Source organism: Mustela nigripes, chromosome 3 (genome assembly GCF_022355385.1).
Source record: "Mustela nigripes isolate SB6536 chromosome 3, MUSNIG.SB6536, whole genome shotgun sequence".
NCBI classification, from domain to species: domain Eukaryota; kingdom Metazoa; phylum Chordata; class Mammalia; order Carnivora; family Mustelidae; genus Mustela; species Mustela nigripes.
In genome coordinates, this window is record NC_081559.1 from 3983277 (window position 1) to 4002078 (window position 18802).

At 42.4% G+C, this 18802-nt stretch overlaps 1 protein-coding gene across 4 annotated transcripts in view; it reads left to right on the plus strand.

Annotated features, from left to right (window-relative positions):
- Positions 1-18802, plus strand: part of MYO1B (myosin IB) — a 176305-nt gene that overhangs the window by 85842 nt on the left and 71661 nt on the right. For all 4 annotated transcript variants that reach the window (XM_059393086.1, XM_059393088.1, XM_059393089.1 and 1 more), the window contains exons 5-6: positions 14224-14328; positions 18169-18215. In XM_059393086.1, coding sequence (XP_059249069.1) covers positions 14224-14328; positions 18169-18215 — 152 coding nt within the window. The remainder of the gene's footprint in view (positions 1-14223; positions 14329-18168; positions 18216-18802) is intronic.

Genomic DNA, 18802 nt, shown 5'->3' on the forward strand with positions numbered 1-18802 from the left:
ATACGATTTTGCACATGATGCCCAGCTAACTGGGAAAAAATTGAGAAGAACTGTGCTCTCTGAGTCCACGCTTGGGCAGGTTAATTTCTTAACTAAGTTTCTTTGATGGAACGGTAAGTCCCCGAGGGAGGAGGAGAGGCGGGAGATGGTATTTCCACAGCTATTTTATCTATAAAATGCTCTTGTTGTAGACACCAGACTCTAATGATTCTACTAGTTTACCAAAAAGGAATTTAAACTTTCCTACTTTGCTGGGCTATTAAGTGATCAGATTAGCATACCTCAGGCCTCTGATTATTAAGAGAAGAAAATTGCCCAGGGATATTTCAGTCAACTGACTGAAATGAATATTTTATTCATAAGCCCCTCTTAAAATTTGTGCCTTTAAAGTCTTATTGATTGGCGTGTAAGAATGGAAAGTGCGGGGGTGCCTGGGTGGCTCCGTCTGTTGAGCGTCTGCCTTTGACTCAGGTCGTGATCCCGGGGTCGTGGAATAGAGCCCAGTGTCGGGGGTTCCAGCCCAGCGGGGAGCCTGCTTTTCCCTCTCCCTCTGCCCCATCCCGTTTGTGCTCACTTGCTCTCTCTCAAATGAATAAGCAAAATCCTTTAAAAAAAGAAAAAAAAAGAATGGAGAGTAACAGGAAGCATACTCTCATATCATTGAAAGTATATGAAGTATACTCTCATATCATAACATATGATATGTTCCATATCATATCATGGAGCAGCCACACTCCCTTCTTTCGTACTGATGGTGAGCTCACGGATTTGGAAAGCCGATTGCTACATTCGCCATACAGGTTCACCAACACAAGTTCTTTCTTAGCCTAGAGTTGAATTCTGCCTCTACCTAGTGATCTTAACCTCTGCGGTCTGGAGCCCTATCCAGTTAGTGTACTTTGTTTTCTGCGGGGCAGTCACTCAGTTATTTGAAGCCACCATTGTGTACCTTCCTAGGGCTAAACCTCCCTTGTCTTCAAAAATTTCCTGTGTCATGCGTAGTCGTTTATTCGTTCATCCGGGAAATAATTTTTTCTAAGATGTATTTATTTATTGTAGAGGTCTAGGGAGGGGCAGAAGGAGAGATCCTCAAGCAGACTCTCTGACAAGGGGCCCAGCTCCCTGCTCCTAGACCAAGTCAGCCACTGTATGGACTGAGCCACCTGTGAGCCCTCAGGAGATAATTTTTGAGTACCTATAGGAATACTAATAAGGTGAAAGGTACTGTACTAAGTACTGGTGATATACTGGTGAGCCAGATACCACCCTTGTCCTTACAGAATTTGTAGACTTGTGGAGAAGATGGACAGTAGCTCTGTGTTTTATATGTATGTGCATGGAATGTGTACTACACAAACACTGTATTGTATGTCTGCATGTGCACATGTAGTTTATATACAGAGTGTTCAGTGTCGTGAAGGAGAAATACAGCGTTTCACAGCGTGTAGGAGGAGGATAGGATCTCATTCCCAAACCCTCACTGTCATGGTCCTCTTATTCTGGAATGATCCCATTTTGTCTATGTGCCTCACAAAATTACATCCCAAGAAGAGAGAAAGATGCAGTATATACTCCAGGTTTGGTCTTCGTTGTGTTGGAACGATTCCCCCTCTTCATATGGATACCAGGCTTCTGTTAATGTAAGACGTCTGTGGAATCATTCTGGTCTTTTCACCAAGCAAAGATTGTAGGTCTTTTGTATGTCTACTTCTGTTGGGTCAGATACGCTCAATCTAGTATTGTCCGACCAAGTTATTGTAAGCTTAAATTTAGAATCTTTAACTTATTTTTATAAATTTTACACCACTGTTAGAGCCTCTTGCGAAACTGACAAATTCTGATTCTCTTCCCTCCCACAGAACCACTGCCATGCCGTTGGGTAAAAACAGTAGCTCCTGGGGCGCCTGGGTGGCTCAGTGGGTTAAAGCCTCTGCCTTCGGCTCAGGTCATGATCCCGGAGTCCTGGATCGAGCCCCACATTGGGCTCTCTGCTCTGTGGGGAGCCTGCTTCCTCTTTTTGCCTGTCTCTCTGCCTGCTTGTGATCTCTGTCTGTCAAATAAATAAATAAATAATCTTAAAAAACAAACAAACAAAAAAATAGTAGCTCCCGACATAAGTACACATTGCGCTGGGCATTGTGCTTTAGCAAATTACATGCATAAGTACTCTTCTTACCCCCGTTTTAATCATGGGAAAATTGAGTCCCAGAAAGGTTAACCAACTTGTCCGAACTTCCCAGTGAGCAAGTGGCAGAGCTGGGATTTTGAACATAGGTAATATATCTAAGCTCTAGAGTCCCCACTTGTTTTCATCAGTTCAATCCGATTTAACAAAATACCATAGACTGGGGGCTTAAACAATGGATATTTATTTCTCATAGTCCTGGAGGCTGGGAAGTCCAAGATCAAGGTGCCTGCTGACTTGGTGCTGGGTGAAAACCTCCTATCTGTGTCCTCACGTGGGAGAGACAGAGACACACAGGGAGAGGAAATGAGTCAGAGCAAGATAAGGACACTCATCCCATCATTGGAAGTTTCTGAGTTTTTGAGGAGCCTCTGCACTATTCTGCATGGTGGTTGTACTAACTGACATTCCCACCGTTCACGGGGCTTTCCTTTTCACCACATTTTTTCCAGCACTTGTTATCTCTTTTCCTTGGTAATGACCATCCTCGCCAGTGCGGGGTGACGGCTCACTTACTTTGCATTGCGTTTCCCTGATGATTGGTGACGTGGACCACATCCTCAGGTTCCCGTTCGCCGTTTCAATGTTTTATTTGGAAAAACGTCTATTCAAGTCCTTTGCCTATTTTTACATCTGATTACTATCATTCCTTATTGCTGTTGAGTTGTATGAGTTACTTATATATTTTAGATATTAACAGTTTATCGCATACATGACTTGTCAAGTATTCCTGCATTTTGAAGGTTGTTGCCTTTTCATTTATTGATTGTTTCTTCTGCTCTACAGAAGCTTTTTAGTTTGAGGCAATCCCACGTATTTATTTTTGCTTTTGCTGTTTGTATTTTGCGAGTCATAGCCAAGAGATCATTGCTAAGACCAATATCAAGAGCCTTATGTTTTCTTTTAGGATTTTTATAGCTTTAGGTGTTTACAGTTAAGTCTATAATCCGCTCTGAGTTACTTTTTGAGTGGTCTAAGGTAGGGTTCAGTTTTTTTTCTTTTGCATGTGAGTACCCCATTTTGCCAACACCATTTATTGAAAAGACTGTCTTTTCCCCACTGAATATTCTTGCCTCCCTTGTTAAATGTTAGTCGACTGCGTTAGCAGTTCTCCTCTATTGTGTTTTTTTGGTCTATGTGTCTGTTTTTATCCAAGTACCATAGTATTTTGATTACTATAGCTTTTAGTGTTTTGAAATCAGGAAGTGTAGTACTCCCAGGTTCATTCTTCTTTCTGAAGATTGCTTTGGCTATTTGCATTCTCTTTGTAGTTCTGTATGAATTTTAGGATTTTTTTGTCTTTTTCTGTGAAAAATGCCTTAGGAATTTTGCTAGGTATTACATTGAATCTGTAGATTACTTTGGGTAGTGCAGACATTTTAATGGTATTAATTCTTCCAGTCTGTGAACACAGACAATTTTACTTCTGATTGTGGTGTCTTTTATTTCTTTTCCTTGTATAGTTTCTCTGGCTAGGACTTGCACTGCTATGCCAAATAGGAGGGTGAGAGTGGGCAGCTTTGTTCTTATCTTAGAGGAAAAGCTCTCAGCCTTTCACCAAGTATGATGTTCGCTGTGGGCCAGTCCTTTATGTCCTTTTCGATGCGGAGGTGCATTCCTTCTCTACCCAGCTGGTTGAGAGTTGTTATCGCGAAAGGATATTGAATTTCATCAGATGCCTTTTTGTATCTGTTGAGATGTTCATATGATTTTTATCTTTTATTCTCTTAATGTGATGTGTCACATTTATTGATTTGCGTATGTTAAACCATCCTTGCATCTTAGGGATGATACCACTTGATCACGGAGTATGATCCCTGTTGTTGTTTTTTTAAGATTTATTTATTTTGAGAGAGAGAACATTTCTGTGAGCAGGGGGATGGGAGGGGCAGAAAGAGAGGGACGGAATCCTGAAGCGGACTTCCCATTGTGCATGCAGGACTTGATCCCAGGACCCTGAGATCATGACCTAAGCCAAAATCAAGAGTGGGACGCTCAACTGACTGACCCACCCAGGCACCCCAGGGTATGATCCTTTGAATAAGCCTTTGATTTCAGTTTGGTAGTATTTTATTGAAAATTTTAACTTCTTCGTTCATCACAGATATTGATCTGTAGTTTCCTTGTAGTATCTTTATCTGGCTTTGGTATCAGGGTAAGTTTGGCTTTATAAAAGGAGTTCGGAAATGTTACCTCTTCTTCAATGTTTTGGAAGAGTGAGAGGGATTGGTGTTAATTCTCCCCTAAATGTTTGGTAGAATTCAATGGTGAATCCATCTAGTTTGGGGTTTTTCTTTTTGGGGAGGTTTTTGATTATTGATTGAATCTTCCTTGTTACTATTCTGTTTACCACCATTCAGTCTGGGTAGTTTGTATGTTTCTAGGAACTTAACCATTTCTTCTAGGTTGTCCAATCTGTTGGCATGTAATTGTTCATAGTAACCTCTTAAGGTTCTTTGTATTTATATGGTATTTGTTGAATGTCCCCTCTTTCATTTATAATTTTATTTTTTTGAGACATCTCTTTTTTCTTGCTTAGTTTAAAGGTTTGTCAATTTGGTTTATCTTTCCAGGGAACCATCTCTTAGTTTTATTAATCTTTTGTTATTTTCCAGTTCTATGTTTCATTTATTTCTGCCTTAATTGGTACTATTTTCTTCCTTCTGCTAACTTTGAGCTTAGTTTGTTCTCCTTTTTCTGGTTCCTTGAGGTGTAATATTAGGTTTGTTTGAGATATGTCTTTATTCTTAATATATACATTTGTGACTGTAAACTTTCCTCCTAAAAGTTGCATCTCCTAAGTTTTGATATATTGTTTTTCTGATTTCATTTGTCTCAGGATATTTTTTATATAAACATTTTACTGGTTTCTCTTGCGCTAAAATAAATTTCAAGTCCCTTGTGCTTGCTGCGTAGGTGCTGTGTGATCTGGTCCCCACCTGCTTCTGGAGCCCGCTCTCCTGCTTTTCTCCAGTCCAGTAATCACAGCTTGGGCTACTTTAAATGAAAGCTTCTGCTCTCTATTTATTTGTAGACAGTATTTCATAGTTTAGTTTCCCATCCCTCTTTAGAGCATTCATTGAATCTCTGGGTGTGGGCTCTAGACCTCTGTTCGCTCAGAAATTTGGGAGATCTTTCACTATTCACAACTCCCTCTTTATAGTAGGTAATTTAAGGGGACACTGGTGTCTTGGGAGCAAGTTTTTTCCTCTCTTCTGTCACTAACCAGTTCTTTCTGGTGAAATAATTGAATTCTTAGAAGTAGTACAGTTTTTTGTTTCTTTCCAAGCTGACCAGTGGAAATGGTAGCAAGGCAAGTTAAAAACTATGTCCCTTGACAGGAGGCGTTTGTATCTGTGTGTCCCATGCCCGTACTCCTTACTCCGGTCCTTTCGACTGTACCTACCAGCCTAGTCACTTCACACCTTCCTTTTTATTTAAGCAGGAGGGGGGACTAGATGAAATTATTCCTATGGCTATTAATTTTTTTAGGCTTTACTCATTCTTCATCATGACTAACGATACATTTTTTGAGGGTCTGATTGTATCACTTTGTTCCTCAGTGAGTCATCAGAAGTGGGCTGTGGTCACTGGCTTGATTGGTGTTGGCCACGTCTTCATCTCCCCCGGAACATACATTCCAAGAAGACAGCGCATCCACTAATTAGCCATGTCAGTGCATGGCCACCTCCTTCTCACAGAGTTGCAAACCACACTGCTCCCTCCTACAGTGAGAGTCCATCTCCGGGGGGGCTCACGTGTCTTCCATATTGAAAAGCCAAGTGGAAGTTGCTGGTACTGTTTCAGAGGGTTGGTGTTCAGTTTTTCTGAGGAAAACAATAACACCTCATTCCTCTGGTAGAAATCTGGTGGGATGGAGTCCATTCTTCTTTCCTGTAGTTTTCTCTTCTCTTGATATTTTGTTACATAATAACGTGGCCTTTGGGTTTCAGTAGACCACTCACTACTTGGAATCCTTTTTTCCCTCTCATCCTCCCCGGATTTTGTCCTTCTTGGGATCCCTTTGCCCTCGGTCATAAGATGGACAGCTACTTCTCGGCCTTTGCTTTTTTCCCTGTGGTAGGGCCATTGTGTTTAAGGCACCCAAGACTAGGTGCTGTTTCAGGAGGGAGGCTGGAGGAGGGCATCATCGCCACTCTAGACCAGTGCCTCTCACACCTTCCATCGTGAAACATCAGTCTCTCTCCTCCCCAAACCTGTTCCTGACTGATACCAGAAAAATGAAAGGAAGACATAGAACAACCAATCTCTAGTTGTTTTTAGTTTATTTTTTAACATTTTTAAAGAAGGTATTATTTACTCATTTGAGAGAGTGAGAGTGAGAGCGCACGTGCGTGAGAACTCGAGCAGGGGGGAGAGGCGAGGGAGAAGCAGACTCCCCGCTGAGCAGGGCTCCAGATGTGGGGCTCAATCCTAGGACCCTGGGATCATGACCTGAGCTGAAGGCAGACGCTTAACCCACTGAGCCACCTGGACGCCCCTGTTTTTAGTTTAAACAGACAAGGTAAATGACCAAATTGCTATAAAAAAAACTTATAAAAGCCTATTTTCATGTGTAGACTGGTAGTAGGCCATGGACCTACTAGCTTTGGGTGGTTCCGGTTTTTGGGTCTGACTTTGAACAGCACTGGCTCGAGGTCTTTCGATGCATCTGTCTTCTTTTTGAGCCACTGTGATTCCCAAACTTGTGGCGCTTCAGCTGTCCATTAGCATTAACCCTAGTGCTAGGAAGTGGACCCTCGTCCTGAGTGAGAACTGCCGTTCTAGAATATCTGCTCAGTTACTCTCTGATTGCTGCTAGTAAGTTCTTCCTATTCATTTATGGATCCCAGCAGCATCTCCTGCCTCTCTCTCTCTCTCTCCAGGGACATTTCGTGCTTCACTTACTTATTCCATCTTTTTCTACTTTTCTTTCATTTCAAAAACAGGGATACAAAAGTTGCCTCAGGTTTTATTAACGGTTTTGTCATTAGACTCTCCATGTGATCAAGCATAGAATTTGTGTGTTGATTAATGTCTCCGTTCCATGGAGATTACTTACGGGAAAATGAAATGATGGAAAACAATATGGAGATGGCGGCATGGTCAGGGGAGGAATTGGGAGGGGGTTTTCGTCAGTTCTGTGGGGAGGAGGGATGCCAGGCCACTTGCAATGGCGCATTATGTTGTCCACTGAAATTGTTTTTGAGTTCACATCGTTACTAAAGATTTTGTTGGTGATTAAATGAAAGAAGAACAGTGACATTTATGGAGGGTTCAGAATGTGCTTGAATGGTTTGCACACAGTATCTCTTTCGGTAAGAACCTTTCCTGGTAGCTTATACAGGACTACCCTGCAGGATCAGAGGGCTTACTTTACAAGAAGTAATTAATTTAACGAGGTTGTAAACCCCCTTGGCAGATGATGATGTTATTGGCCTTAAGCAGTGGAGATAGTCTTCTGCCATGTGCTTCTGTAATGTGGGCGCTCAGGGAGAGGCGTGAACTCTTTGAGTCCTTTGGGGTCCTATTTAATTCATTATTGCTGTGCTGAATAAAAAATTCATCATGCCTCATAAAAGTGCCCAAGTATTTCTAGGCAGTGAACTCAGAATTCACTATTGTGAATACAGATAGTTTGTGGAGAATCATTCAAGCGCTGATGGGAGCAGGGTAGGCAGAACATGAAGGACCCATCAGAACGGCATTTTTTCAAAGACATCAGAATAAATCTGTGGGTCTGCGAAGATGATCCTGTCCTAAGGAAACGGTATAAATTCTTTGGTTTCTAATTTTACAGTAACATCAGTATCTGGGAACTCTCTAGCTATCTGCTAAGACTGTTGTGAAGCCTGCCGTGCTCATTAAGACCTTTGGTTTTGAACCCCAAATGACCTTGTACAACTTGACGTCTCCTTACAGCGGTGTCCTAGGGAAGCAGAACAGCTAAGCACACGGAAGCCCGGAAGAGAGTGGGCTTTTGTTTTGTTTCTTCCCCGTGTGAGAAAGGCCTCTCTTGATCCACATGTTTTATATTAATTATCAGGGATCTCGTGGCCAACTTTCAGAAGCAAAGCAGCTTGTACATAGTGTTGTATTTTGGTAAAAACACAGCCCTCAGGACTCCTCTTGGAGTAAATGCTGCATTTCTTGTTGTGAGACCCAGGCTTTTTGTACCACGACTGGAGCAGTTTAAGGCCACCTGTCTGATGAATTTGGAGATGGTGCAGCTGGCTTACTACACGGCCTTGCAGACTGCGGCTGCTAGAAAGCCTGTTCCTCTGTGTTGCAAAATCCGTCTTTCATTGTACCCAAAGGAGGCCTCATTGATTTAGGCAGTCTTACCCTTCAGGTCTCTGGACTGTGAGACCCTTATAAGTGCAGTCCCTAAAAAAACTTGGATTTTTTTGTTTTTAGATTGTATTTATTTATTTGGGGCGGGGGAAGCATGAGCATAGGGAGGGGCAGAGCGAGAGGGAGAAGCGGCTCCCCGCTGAGCAGGGAGCCTGAGGTGGGGCTCCATCCCAGGACATGGGATCCCCATGGCCTGAGCTGAAGGCAGAAGTTCAACCTACTTACCCACCTGGGCAAAACTTGGATAGTTTAACCAAGGGGAGAGAGAAGTATAGAAGCAGATAAATATGTCAGTATGTGTATGTGTGTACGTGTGTGGCTATATTTGCTGCATGACATACATGTGTGTATTGTATGATCTGTACAGGGCATGGATGGCATTGAATGAATACACAGATGCCTTTAACTCCTGGATACATTTATGCGTTCTGTGAAGAAAATGCGAATAAGCCTTGCTTAGAGCCATACGTTTTGGGCATTTTTCCTGATACTGTGATTGACTCCATGGGAGCCTGCTCAGTTAACACGCACAGTAAGATCGTTTTTACTGTCTTAGCAGCAAGTTTCCCATCCTGTTTGTTGTTCACGGAAATGTTTGTTTTTCCTTTGTCATTCACCTTCTGCTACTTTGCAGTGCTTTCTTTCATAAAAAACACTGCTATGGGATTATAGGATTATGTAATAATTGCATAACAACATGATATATATTGTTCACAATCCTTTACACGGTACCAGAGAATATGGAGTTAAATTAGTTCTCATTTTTCCCTTATCAGGAATTTAAAATGCCCAGAATCTATCTTCTGTAACCCCTGTCTGTTCTTTGTTGGAATGAATTCTGATCTAGGCACTCTGATTTGGAAGTATTAGGTGACCACCGTTTGCCCATGGCCCAGACTCTCTGTTAAACCCTGGATGTTCTACCATTTTCTGGGGAGAAGAGAAAACACTTTTACTTGGAAAACTTAATATTTTTTTTGTCTGTTGATGAATTTTAGGATTCACGTTACATTCAAACATATACGTGTACATAAATTCACATATGTGTACTATCTATAAGAGAGAAAATGATGAACTAAGATTTGATTCTAAGCAAATGCTGTTATGTTTTGCCAATTTTAAATGCCGGTGTTCTTAGGTCTAAACCAGCTGTGCTTTTCAAAGATTTGAGTACACATGAAGAATACACCTTTTTGTCTCAAGTAGAATCGTTTTTCTATTTTTACAATGTACATGAGAGGCATTGTCACCAGTCCACAGTCTGTTCAAGAGTGTTGTTTTGGAAAGTGCTTATAATTGTGTGCTGTGATTGCCAAGGTCATGTTTAGTTGGTTTCTATAACAGTCAATATAATCCAAAAGCTGGACTTTGAAATACGGAAGATGATAATTCTTGATTCTTAGAAATATATTTCATTCATAGAGGTCATTACATGAGGTTTTGATTTGGATAAGTATCTAAATACTTGAATAAAGTTAAAAATTTATTTGAACTTTAGCACAGAAGAGCCAAAAGGAAATGAAGCAGAAAGCTTCTTGAGATAACTATTATCTCCTGTTTCCAGCAAGGTGCAACATTACGAGAACAGTCTCTGAGCTGTGTTGGACCTTGCGGCTTATCCTCACTGTTCTACTTCCGTGTCTAAAGCAGCGAGTATCTCCTGAGATGCTTAAGTTAAAGGTCAAGTATTATGTCAGGGGAAAAAACTTATAAGAGTTGTCTCTTTAAGATAATGAGACTGTTGAAAGAAAACTAGTCTTAATCCTGGCTTCCAGAAATGAATTATCAAAATGAATCCAGGATTAGATTTCCTGAAGATACTGAAGAATCGAATGTTACAAACTTTTTAACAACTTGGGAATAAGTATCCTTGAACTATATTTAAGAATTTTATTTGAGGGGCACCTGGGTGGCTCAGTGGGTTAAGCCTCTGCCTTCGGCTCAGGTCATGATCTCAGGGTCTTGGGATCAAGCCCCGCGTCGGGCTCTCTGCTCAGCGGGGAGCTTGCTTCCTCCTCTCTCTCTCTCTGCCTGCCTCTCTGCCTACTTGTGATCTCTGTCTGTCAAATAAATGAATAAAATCTTAAAAAAAAAAGAATTTTATTTGAATTACTTAAATAGATTATAAAGTTAATAAAAATCACTCCTAATTTCAACCAGGTTAACTCCCTCTTTTTATCTCCGTAGATATGTGGGATTATATGCACTTTAACAGCCAGATATAAGTTCAATCCGAATTCCTAAAGATCTGCTCCTTGTACCATTTTTTTTTTTAAAGATTTTATTTATTTACTTGACAGAGATCACAAGTAGGCAGAGAGGGGGCGTGGGGGGAAGCAGGCTACCCGCTGAGCAGAGAGCCCGATGCAGGGCTCGATCCTAGGACCCCGGGACCATGACCCAAGCCAAAGGCACAGGCCTATCCCATTGAGCCACCCAGGCGCCCCTCCTTAGACCGTTTTTAACACAGGCTTGACACTGAGAAAACTGACTCTTTTCATACTGACCATTAAAAGTCTCTTAGAGGCCAAATCAATTCCAGCAGCTGCCAGAGAATGTTGATTCTCAGTTGATTCCTGCCCCCACCCCCACCCCACGCCCAGCATTTTGTCCCTGAGTCCATCCTAGTCCAGAACAGAATTTCCAGATCTCAGCATCATTATGTGTCTGAAGTTTGAGGCCCATAGTCACTGGAATAAGCAAAACAGGTTGGCCTGGACTTTTGATATTTATTGTCAGTTTACCTAAAAGGAAAGTTACCTTTTCACCTAAAGTGTGTGTGTGTGTGTGTGTGTATTTGCCACTATCTAAGACCATTATTGTGCTTATAAATGCTTCACTGTTGTCATAGTATAATGGGTAGAAAGGCCAGATGTTCTCGTCAGGGATATGATAACATGTGAAGCTGGAGGAGAGGGTGGGGAGCGGAGGTGCCTGTGAGAAGGTGGAGTGGTGAGAAAGCAGGCCTGGGGATGAGTTGCTTCAGAGGCCGGACTGCGGAGTCGGGATGTGTAGGTAACTCAGGAGAGGTAGCCCAGAGTTGGAGACCAACAGCACAGCATGCCGGGACTTTCCTGTGGGGGGGGGGGGAGCCTCACCTGGACTTGAAAGCCAGAGAGCTGAGAAAGAAACATTCTGAGGTGACCAGAAGAAGAGTTCTAGCGCAGACCCATGGATAGGGAATTGTGGCGCCAGGAAGTCGAATGACATGTGAAAGCATGTAAACTCTTTGCCCATATATAATTCACCAGCTTTTAGACACTGAAACCCTGGGGACCATGGGAAATGCACTGAGGAAACGTCACACAGTGGAAGCTGTATGAAGGGGGCAGTGCCCTTTGGAGGAAGGGAATCACAAAAATGAAAAGATTGGCACTTCTCAGTTGCAGTCCCTAAAAGGAGACAACAGAAATCAGCCATAGAAAGTCACAGACAACAGAAAAGAGACCACCAGAGAACCTGCGAGGACTCATTTCCATTACCCAGAAAGCACGTTGGAGGAGGACTGAGCTGCCGAAGTACCCAGCCTCCCACCTCGTTTCTCAGAGCTCCGTGGGATTGTTACCTCCCCCTATACCCTATTTGCTCCTGTGTCAGGCTTGGAGAACCGTATGTGACGTTGTGTAGATTCTTGGTGCTCAGTGGCTCATTTAGTCAATGCTTCGGGGTTGCTGTAAAGCCCTAAAGCAAGGGTCGGGCCGTGTGCCCAAGGTGGCATTCCAGTTGCTCGTTTATTACTTTTTTGGGGCGGGCAGTGGGACTGGAAGTTCCCTGTAGGTCTCTGTGAGAAATGGCAGTGTTGGGATCTGCGCCCTTGTGACTGTGGGCAGAGGGATTCACACTCAGCTCTGAGGAAGGCTTCTTGCTCTCAGACGGTGATACCCGTGCACAGACTTTAGAGAAAGAAAGATTTGTAATGAGTCTCCCTACCTCGACTGCCCAAATGAAGGTGAGAGTTCAGTTCTGCTGACAGCTAACCATCGAGCCCTTCCCTGGTTATGGAAAATCAGGGCAAGGACAACTCAATGAGAAACAGGTTCCATGGCAGACACGTCTGGGAAGTATAGCATTCTAGAGCCTTTTCTAGAATTCTGCCACATACAGGATCCTGCCAGAAGCCCTTTAAAAAGAAACCTATTTCACTTCTTCTAATTCATTTGACTTTGGACCTCATTTTCCCTGAATATCTATTATTCCTTGGAAGGCAGTATTCCAAAGCTCAGGTCCTAAGAGGCAGGTGCTGAGAGGGGACAAGGGCTCATGGAAACCAGCAGACAAAACCACCAAACCAAATCTTGCCTGCCTTTGAGCTAAGAATTCTTTGTGTGCCTCGGGCAGCCATCTACTTTTAGCAGCTTACCTTTCAGAGTTACTAGTGAAACCTTTGGAAACAACTATGTCCTGAAGAAGGACTGAATTCTTACATTAGCCACTTAGTTTTTCAGTTGAGCTGAAAAGTAACTAATTTAGTGTAGTTGTGAGCAAACTGGTTTGATTTAGAAAGTATTTTTGACAAGGACAGTTCTTTTAAGCTTTAAAAATACTTCCGTAAAGCTACCCAGGTTACCAGGTTACCAGCTTATTTTTAGCTGGAATTATCTGTGTATAATACTGTAATTACGTGTGAGTGATTGCTTTAAGAAGATCATTCTCCGGATATGTTATTGGCTATATTACGCAGCAAATTTTTTTTTTCATCCTGGTGCTAATCTTTAAGCACCATTCCTATTACATCTGAATTAATGACATGTCATTGAGTAGAAAGCATAAATACTTAAAAATTTTTTTTTCTTTTTTTTGGTTTTTATTTAGATTCCAGTTAACACACAGTATAATATTAGTTTTAGGTAGAGAATTTAGTGATTCAGCACTTCGATACAATACCCAGTGCCCATTACAACCTGTTCACTCCTTAATCCCCGTCACCTAAGCCCCATGCCCTCTGGTGACCGTCACTTTGTTTTCTGTAGTTAAGAGACTGTGTCTTGGTTTTCCTTTCTCTTTCCCCCCCATGGTCATTTGTTTTGTTTCTTAGATTCCACATACAAGTGAAATCATGTGGTAGTTCTCTTTCCCTGACTGACTTATTTCACTCAGCATAATACTCTCCAGTTCCATGCACGTCATTGCAAAATGGCAAGATTTGATTATTTTTGATGGCCAAGTAATATTCCGTTGGGTGTATACACCTCATCTTCTTTATCCATTCGTCTGTCAGTGGCCACTTGGGCTCTCTCCACAATTAGGCTGTTGTGGACACTGCTGCTGTAAACATCAGGATGCACGTGCCCCTTCAATTCAGGGTTTCTCTGTCCTTTGGGAAATACGTAGTAATGCAGTTGCTGGGTCGTAAGGTTGTTCTGTTTTTAACTTCATGAGGAACCTCCATGCTGTTTTCCAGAGTGACTGCACCAGCTTGCGTCCCTACCAGCAGTGTAGGAGGTTCCCCTTTGTTGCATCCTCACCAACACCTGTTGTTTCCTGTGTTGTTAATTTTAGCCGTTCTGACTGGTAGAAAGCACACGTATGTTAAAAGCTTTCCTCAACACTATTTGGTCTCAGGTACGAAGCCATTCGAAAGCATTATGAGTGGATCTTCTGCGCCCTGTACCCTATTTCCTTCCCCGCGAATTTGTTTCCAGGTGTCTGTCTGATTTATCGGTATGATCTCTGTTCATTCACAGAGGCCAGCAAGCTTGTTATGTCCTACGTAGCAGCCGTTTGTGGAAAAGGAGCAGAAGTGAACCAAGTCAAAGAACAGCTTTTACAGTCCAACCCAGTCCTGGAAGGTAGGATTTCCTGTGTGCCTCGGGTCAGTGTGACTCGTACAATGGATCTATTCGCAGAGCTCGTCTGGTGGGCTGGAAGTGGGGCTGAGGGGAGCGGAAAGAAGGCTTCAGGCCCAGACATGCTGAGCAAATGAGCTCTGTCGTAAGCACTCTTGCCTTCAGGTGCTTAAAGGAGGAAAGAGTTCACTCATCTAAAAGGAGCTTTCCTGCTTATGTTCATTTTTTTTTCCCTTTCGATTTTTCTTTGAATCACTCTAATTTTGCCTAAAAATAATCACTTGACATTTGCATTTGATTTGATGGCTAGGAAGAACTGGGAGAAAAGGTGCCGTGTGAGTGCCATGCTAGTCTATCGTTCAGGTAACACCTCTGGCTGCTTATTTCTGTTGTCAGAAAGGCCATGCCAGAAAAACACCTAAAGGACAGTCTTTTTCAGGGTCACAGAAAGCCTAAACCTGACTTTGGAGTTCTGATTCCGTGGTTGGCCATCTGTGTTAGCTAGCTTGGGCTGCTCTAACAAAATACCATAGGCCAGTTGCCTTAAATCACAGAAATTTATTTTCTTACTCTTCTGGAGGCTCAGAAGCCTTCAGTGAAGATGCTGGCAAGGGAGGTCTCTTGGCTTACAGGTAGCCACCATCTTGCTATGTGATCACATCACCTGTTCTTTGTGTGTGGTGGGTGGGGGCAGGAACCCTCGTTGGTTCATGACCTCATAGAACCCTTATTACTTTCCAAGGGCCCCAGCTCTAAATACAGTCACACTGGGGTTAGGACTTCCAACATAAAAATTGGTGGGGGACATACACATGTAGTCCATAGCACCATCAGAAAAAGCCAGAGGTGAGTCCCCCTAATGCCATGGAGGTTGGCAGAACCCATAGGCATTAACCATTCTTTGCCTTCGCAAACAGGAAGTCAGCCTTTCCCTATTGATGGCAAGCCCTTAGTTTTGCTTTATATTATAAGCCTGTCTTTATTGTCACTTGTGCAGTCATTGGGGTAGGGTAGGGTTTCTCGACCCCATTTTGGACTGGATGAATCTCCGCTGTGGAGTGCTGTCCTGTGCCTCCCTCATGAGATGTTTACCCACATCTGTAGCCTCTTCCCACTGGTTGCCAAAGGCACCCCTGCCCCTGGTTGGTAATATTGAAAATGTGTCTGGACACTTCCAAATGTCCCTGGTAGGGCAGAGTCAGGACCAGCCCTGATTAGAGTCTTTGGTCTAGAAGAGTAGTTTAGCTCTTTATTCAAGGTCATGGAAGGTCAAGATTTAATGGTGATTAAAACAGAGCTGCTTTGGGGTGAGTAGGTTGCCCCCCAGTGTGGAAGGACAGAACTCTGCTGCCCGTGTTACCTAGACCTAGCCCCTCCTTCATCCCCCAGATAGTTAGATAAAACAAGTGAAAATACTCTAACTTGCAAAAAGCAAAGGCTGAAACATCTATGCCATTGTTACCAATCTTTTTGTCCCCTTTGGCACCTTAATGAAGAAGGAAGCTATTATAGAAAGTGCTGTATCTTCATTTTATTGCCCCAGTATTTCACTTTTTGTTTAGTTTGTCTTTTGCTTTTGAGTTAGGGCGCTGTACGTGTATTTCTGTATATGCTTATTTTAAGAATGCTGCGACCTAGAGAAGGACTGTGGAATGCTCTCGCATCTGCGATGAGAATTTGGCCCTTTATTTGATGGTATTTGGAACTAGGCCCCAGTGCAGGAAATGGAAGAAATGTCTGCTGTGGTCATGTATTATCTTTTATGGGAATGTTTTACTTTTTAACTGGAACTGCTACTGTAAATGAACATTGAGAACAATGAGCTTAAAAAAACAATTGAGGAATGTGTCTCAAGTGTTCTATAATGAAACACTTGTTTTTGATTCCGTGGCCCACAATAAAAGACTTTAGTGTTTAGAGCTGTGTGCGTGCAACTGAGATTTGTTTGATGAAAAGATGGTTTATGGCGTGCAAATGGCGCCCTGAATAAAGTTTTTTTGAAGCAATTCCTTCACTTGCCCTTGACCTTCAAGCCACAATAAACTGTCTTTTATGCATCAGCATCTCAAGTTGGACTTCGAGGCTACGCAAGTTAGTTAACTTGGACCCCCAGCATGTTCACACCTACCAGGAAGACTAGCCTGTGAAAACACGAGAAATGTCATGGTCTTCATGACCGTTGGGGCAACACTGCATTTTCAGGGTTGCATTTGTTGAAACCTCTTAGCTGGCGGCGGAGCTAGAGGATGATGTGAGCCTTTTCAGTAAGGTTCCTTTTTTAGTATTTCCTGTGTACATGTTTCCGTACTCCGTAGAGTCTCTCAGTTGATTTTTCTACTAAGGAGAGAATTTGGCATGAGGGACCTACCACACTGCACCCCTCCCAGGCCTAATCGCTGATACAGAGAAATTTCCTTGTGTAGACTTTGTAAATTTCAACTGAACTGAGCTGGGACCAACTATTTTTAAAAAATCAAAACCGTAAAAAAGCCAGCTAAGGAGAAATACAATGCATCGGGTTTGGCTACTGAATATCCCAAGTGAACATCGACAGAAACCCACTGTCGTGCCTTGATCACGTGACTGCTTTCAAAACCTGGATCAGCCTTTAGCCCTTAGTAATCATTTGAGCTTCTTTACTCGAATGTTCCCTCTGTTTAATTTATGAAGTTATGGAGGCCTCCAGGGATTTGATGCCTGGCCTCTTAATCTCAAGGTTCATTTTTCTGGTTGCCACATTATTTCAGTCCTTGTGAGCTGCAGCTGGCCCAGGGATCCTAGTAACAGGGTCGGTGGGGTGGGGAGTATTGGGAGAAATGCAAAATTTCATGACCATCCCTAGACCCATTGAACAAGATCTTTGGGTGACTGGTTTGCACATTGAGGTCTGGGGTACACTGATGGGCTCCTTCTAAAGCATCAAACAGGGGTCCTTCCTCCTTATATATAGTCTTATATTTATTCCACTTAATTTTCTACTATGGTGGCCTAGATTAATTTGCCCCTACTTTGTGCACAAGCTTGGTGAAACAGACCTTTTTCTTTATGACACCATGAAATATCTACATTGAAGAGGAACATTCTGTCCCTGGGATAGGATGGCCTTACTCATGGTACTTAGGTGCCCTCAGTTTCTTAAAAAGGACTCCTGTGGGAGACTCAGCTCCTCACTGCAGCTCAGTTTGGAATAAACTTGGATTCTGCATTATGTGCCAGTTTGATTTTCTTTCTTTTCTGGAAAGTTTCACTTAGGTTTGAGGGGATAAGCTAAAGAAACTATGTAGTATTTTTAGCCTATTGGAAATTGTTTGTTTCCAAATCTCTTACTCTTTCTGTATTTCACAGTTACATATGTAATCACATTTTAGTGGCTTTATTTTAAAATTAATTAGATAATTTAACGTTTCGTGTGCCTTTTTCCATCTGGAAACCTCATCAAGTTCCATGAAGCCTTTGATAATATTAAGTAGTCATTTCTGAAATAATCATATTTACACTGATAATAATGGTGGAGAATACAAGGCTTGCTTGCTGTACACCCAACTGACTACTCTTAAAACAGTAAAAGGTATTTGATTAGACAAGATTACATTTATAGTAATATTTTTAAAAATTCCACAAATCGTAGGAATGACTCTTTTTCTATGAACCTGTGAAAAGACATGGAAGCTTTCTTAAGACTTGCACTCAGTATGTTTCTATGGGAAGCTTGGACAGAAATGTCACTGCTACAAGTTGTATTTTCTAGGATTTATAGCTATCAAATATTCCATTTGCTTTAGATTTCTGCTTGAAGTGATTTTTCTGTCAATCTTACCCATGCATCTGTTTCTTTCTTCATAGCTTTTGGAAATGCCAAGACTGTAAGGAACGACAACTCCTCTAGATTTGTAAGTATTTGTATAAGCGTAAGTGCTAACACTAATATTTAGCTCATGTGTGTCTAAACAACCAGTAGATGTTTAGTATTTCTTAATACACACATTTGGAAAATAAGAACGCGCTGCTGTTGAGACACCGAACGTTCTCTAAGAACTATTTTCTGCTTTCTGGGATTTTTCTTTTTAATTCTTTTTGGAGTGATAGCCTTTTCTTTCGTACTTTGTCATCTGTCACCCACCGAATTCCGAGGGCTGTGGAAAGGAGTCTTCGGAAGAGCTCTTCACTCGTCTGAGTTTTGGCTAAACTTAGGAAGCACAGTTAGGAGTCCGCGGTGACGGGGCAGGGAGGACAAACTACGGCTCTGCCCTTCATCCTGTGGGACGAGGAGCCACGCAAGGGTCCGCTGAAACCTCACAGAGGCGAATCATTAGATTTGACCGTTGGCAGGAGGTGGGGAGGAGGTACTAGTAGTACTAGTAGTACCAGTAATACCAGTAGTAGTAATAGTAAAAACTGCTGCTAATTGAGGTTTCGAGTTTGGTTCACTCACTCGGAAAGTGCTGAGGGCAGAAGACACGCCTTCCTGGCTTCATCT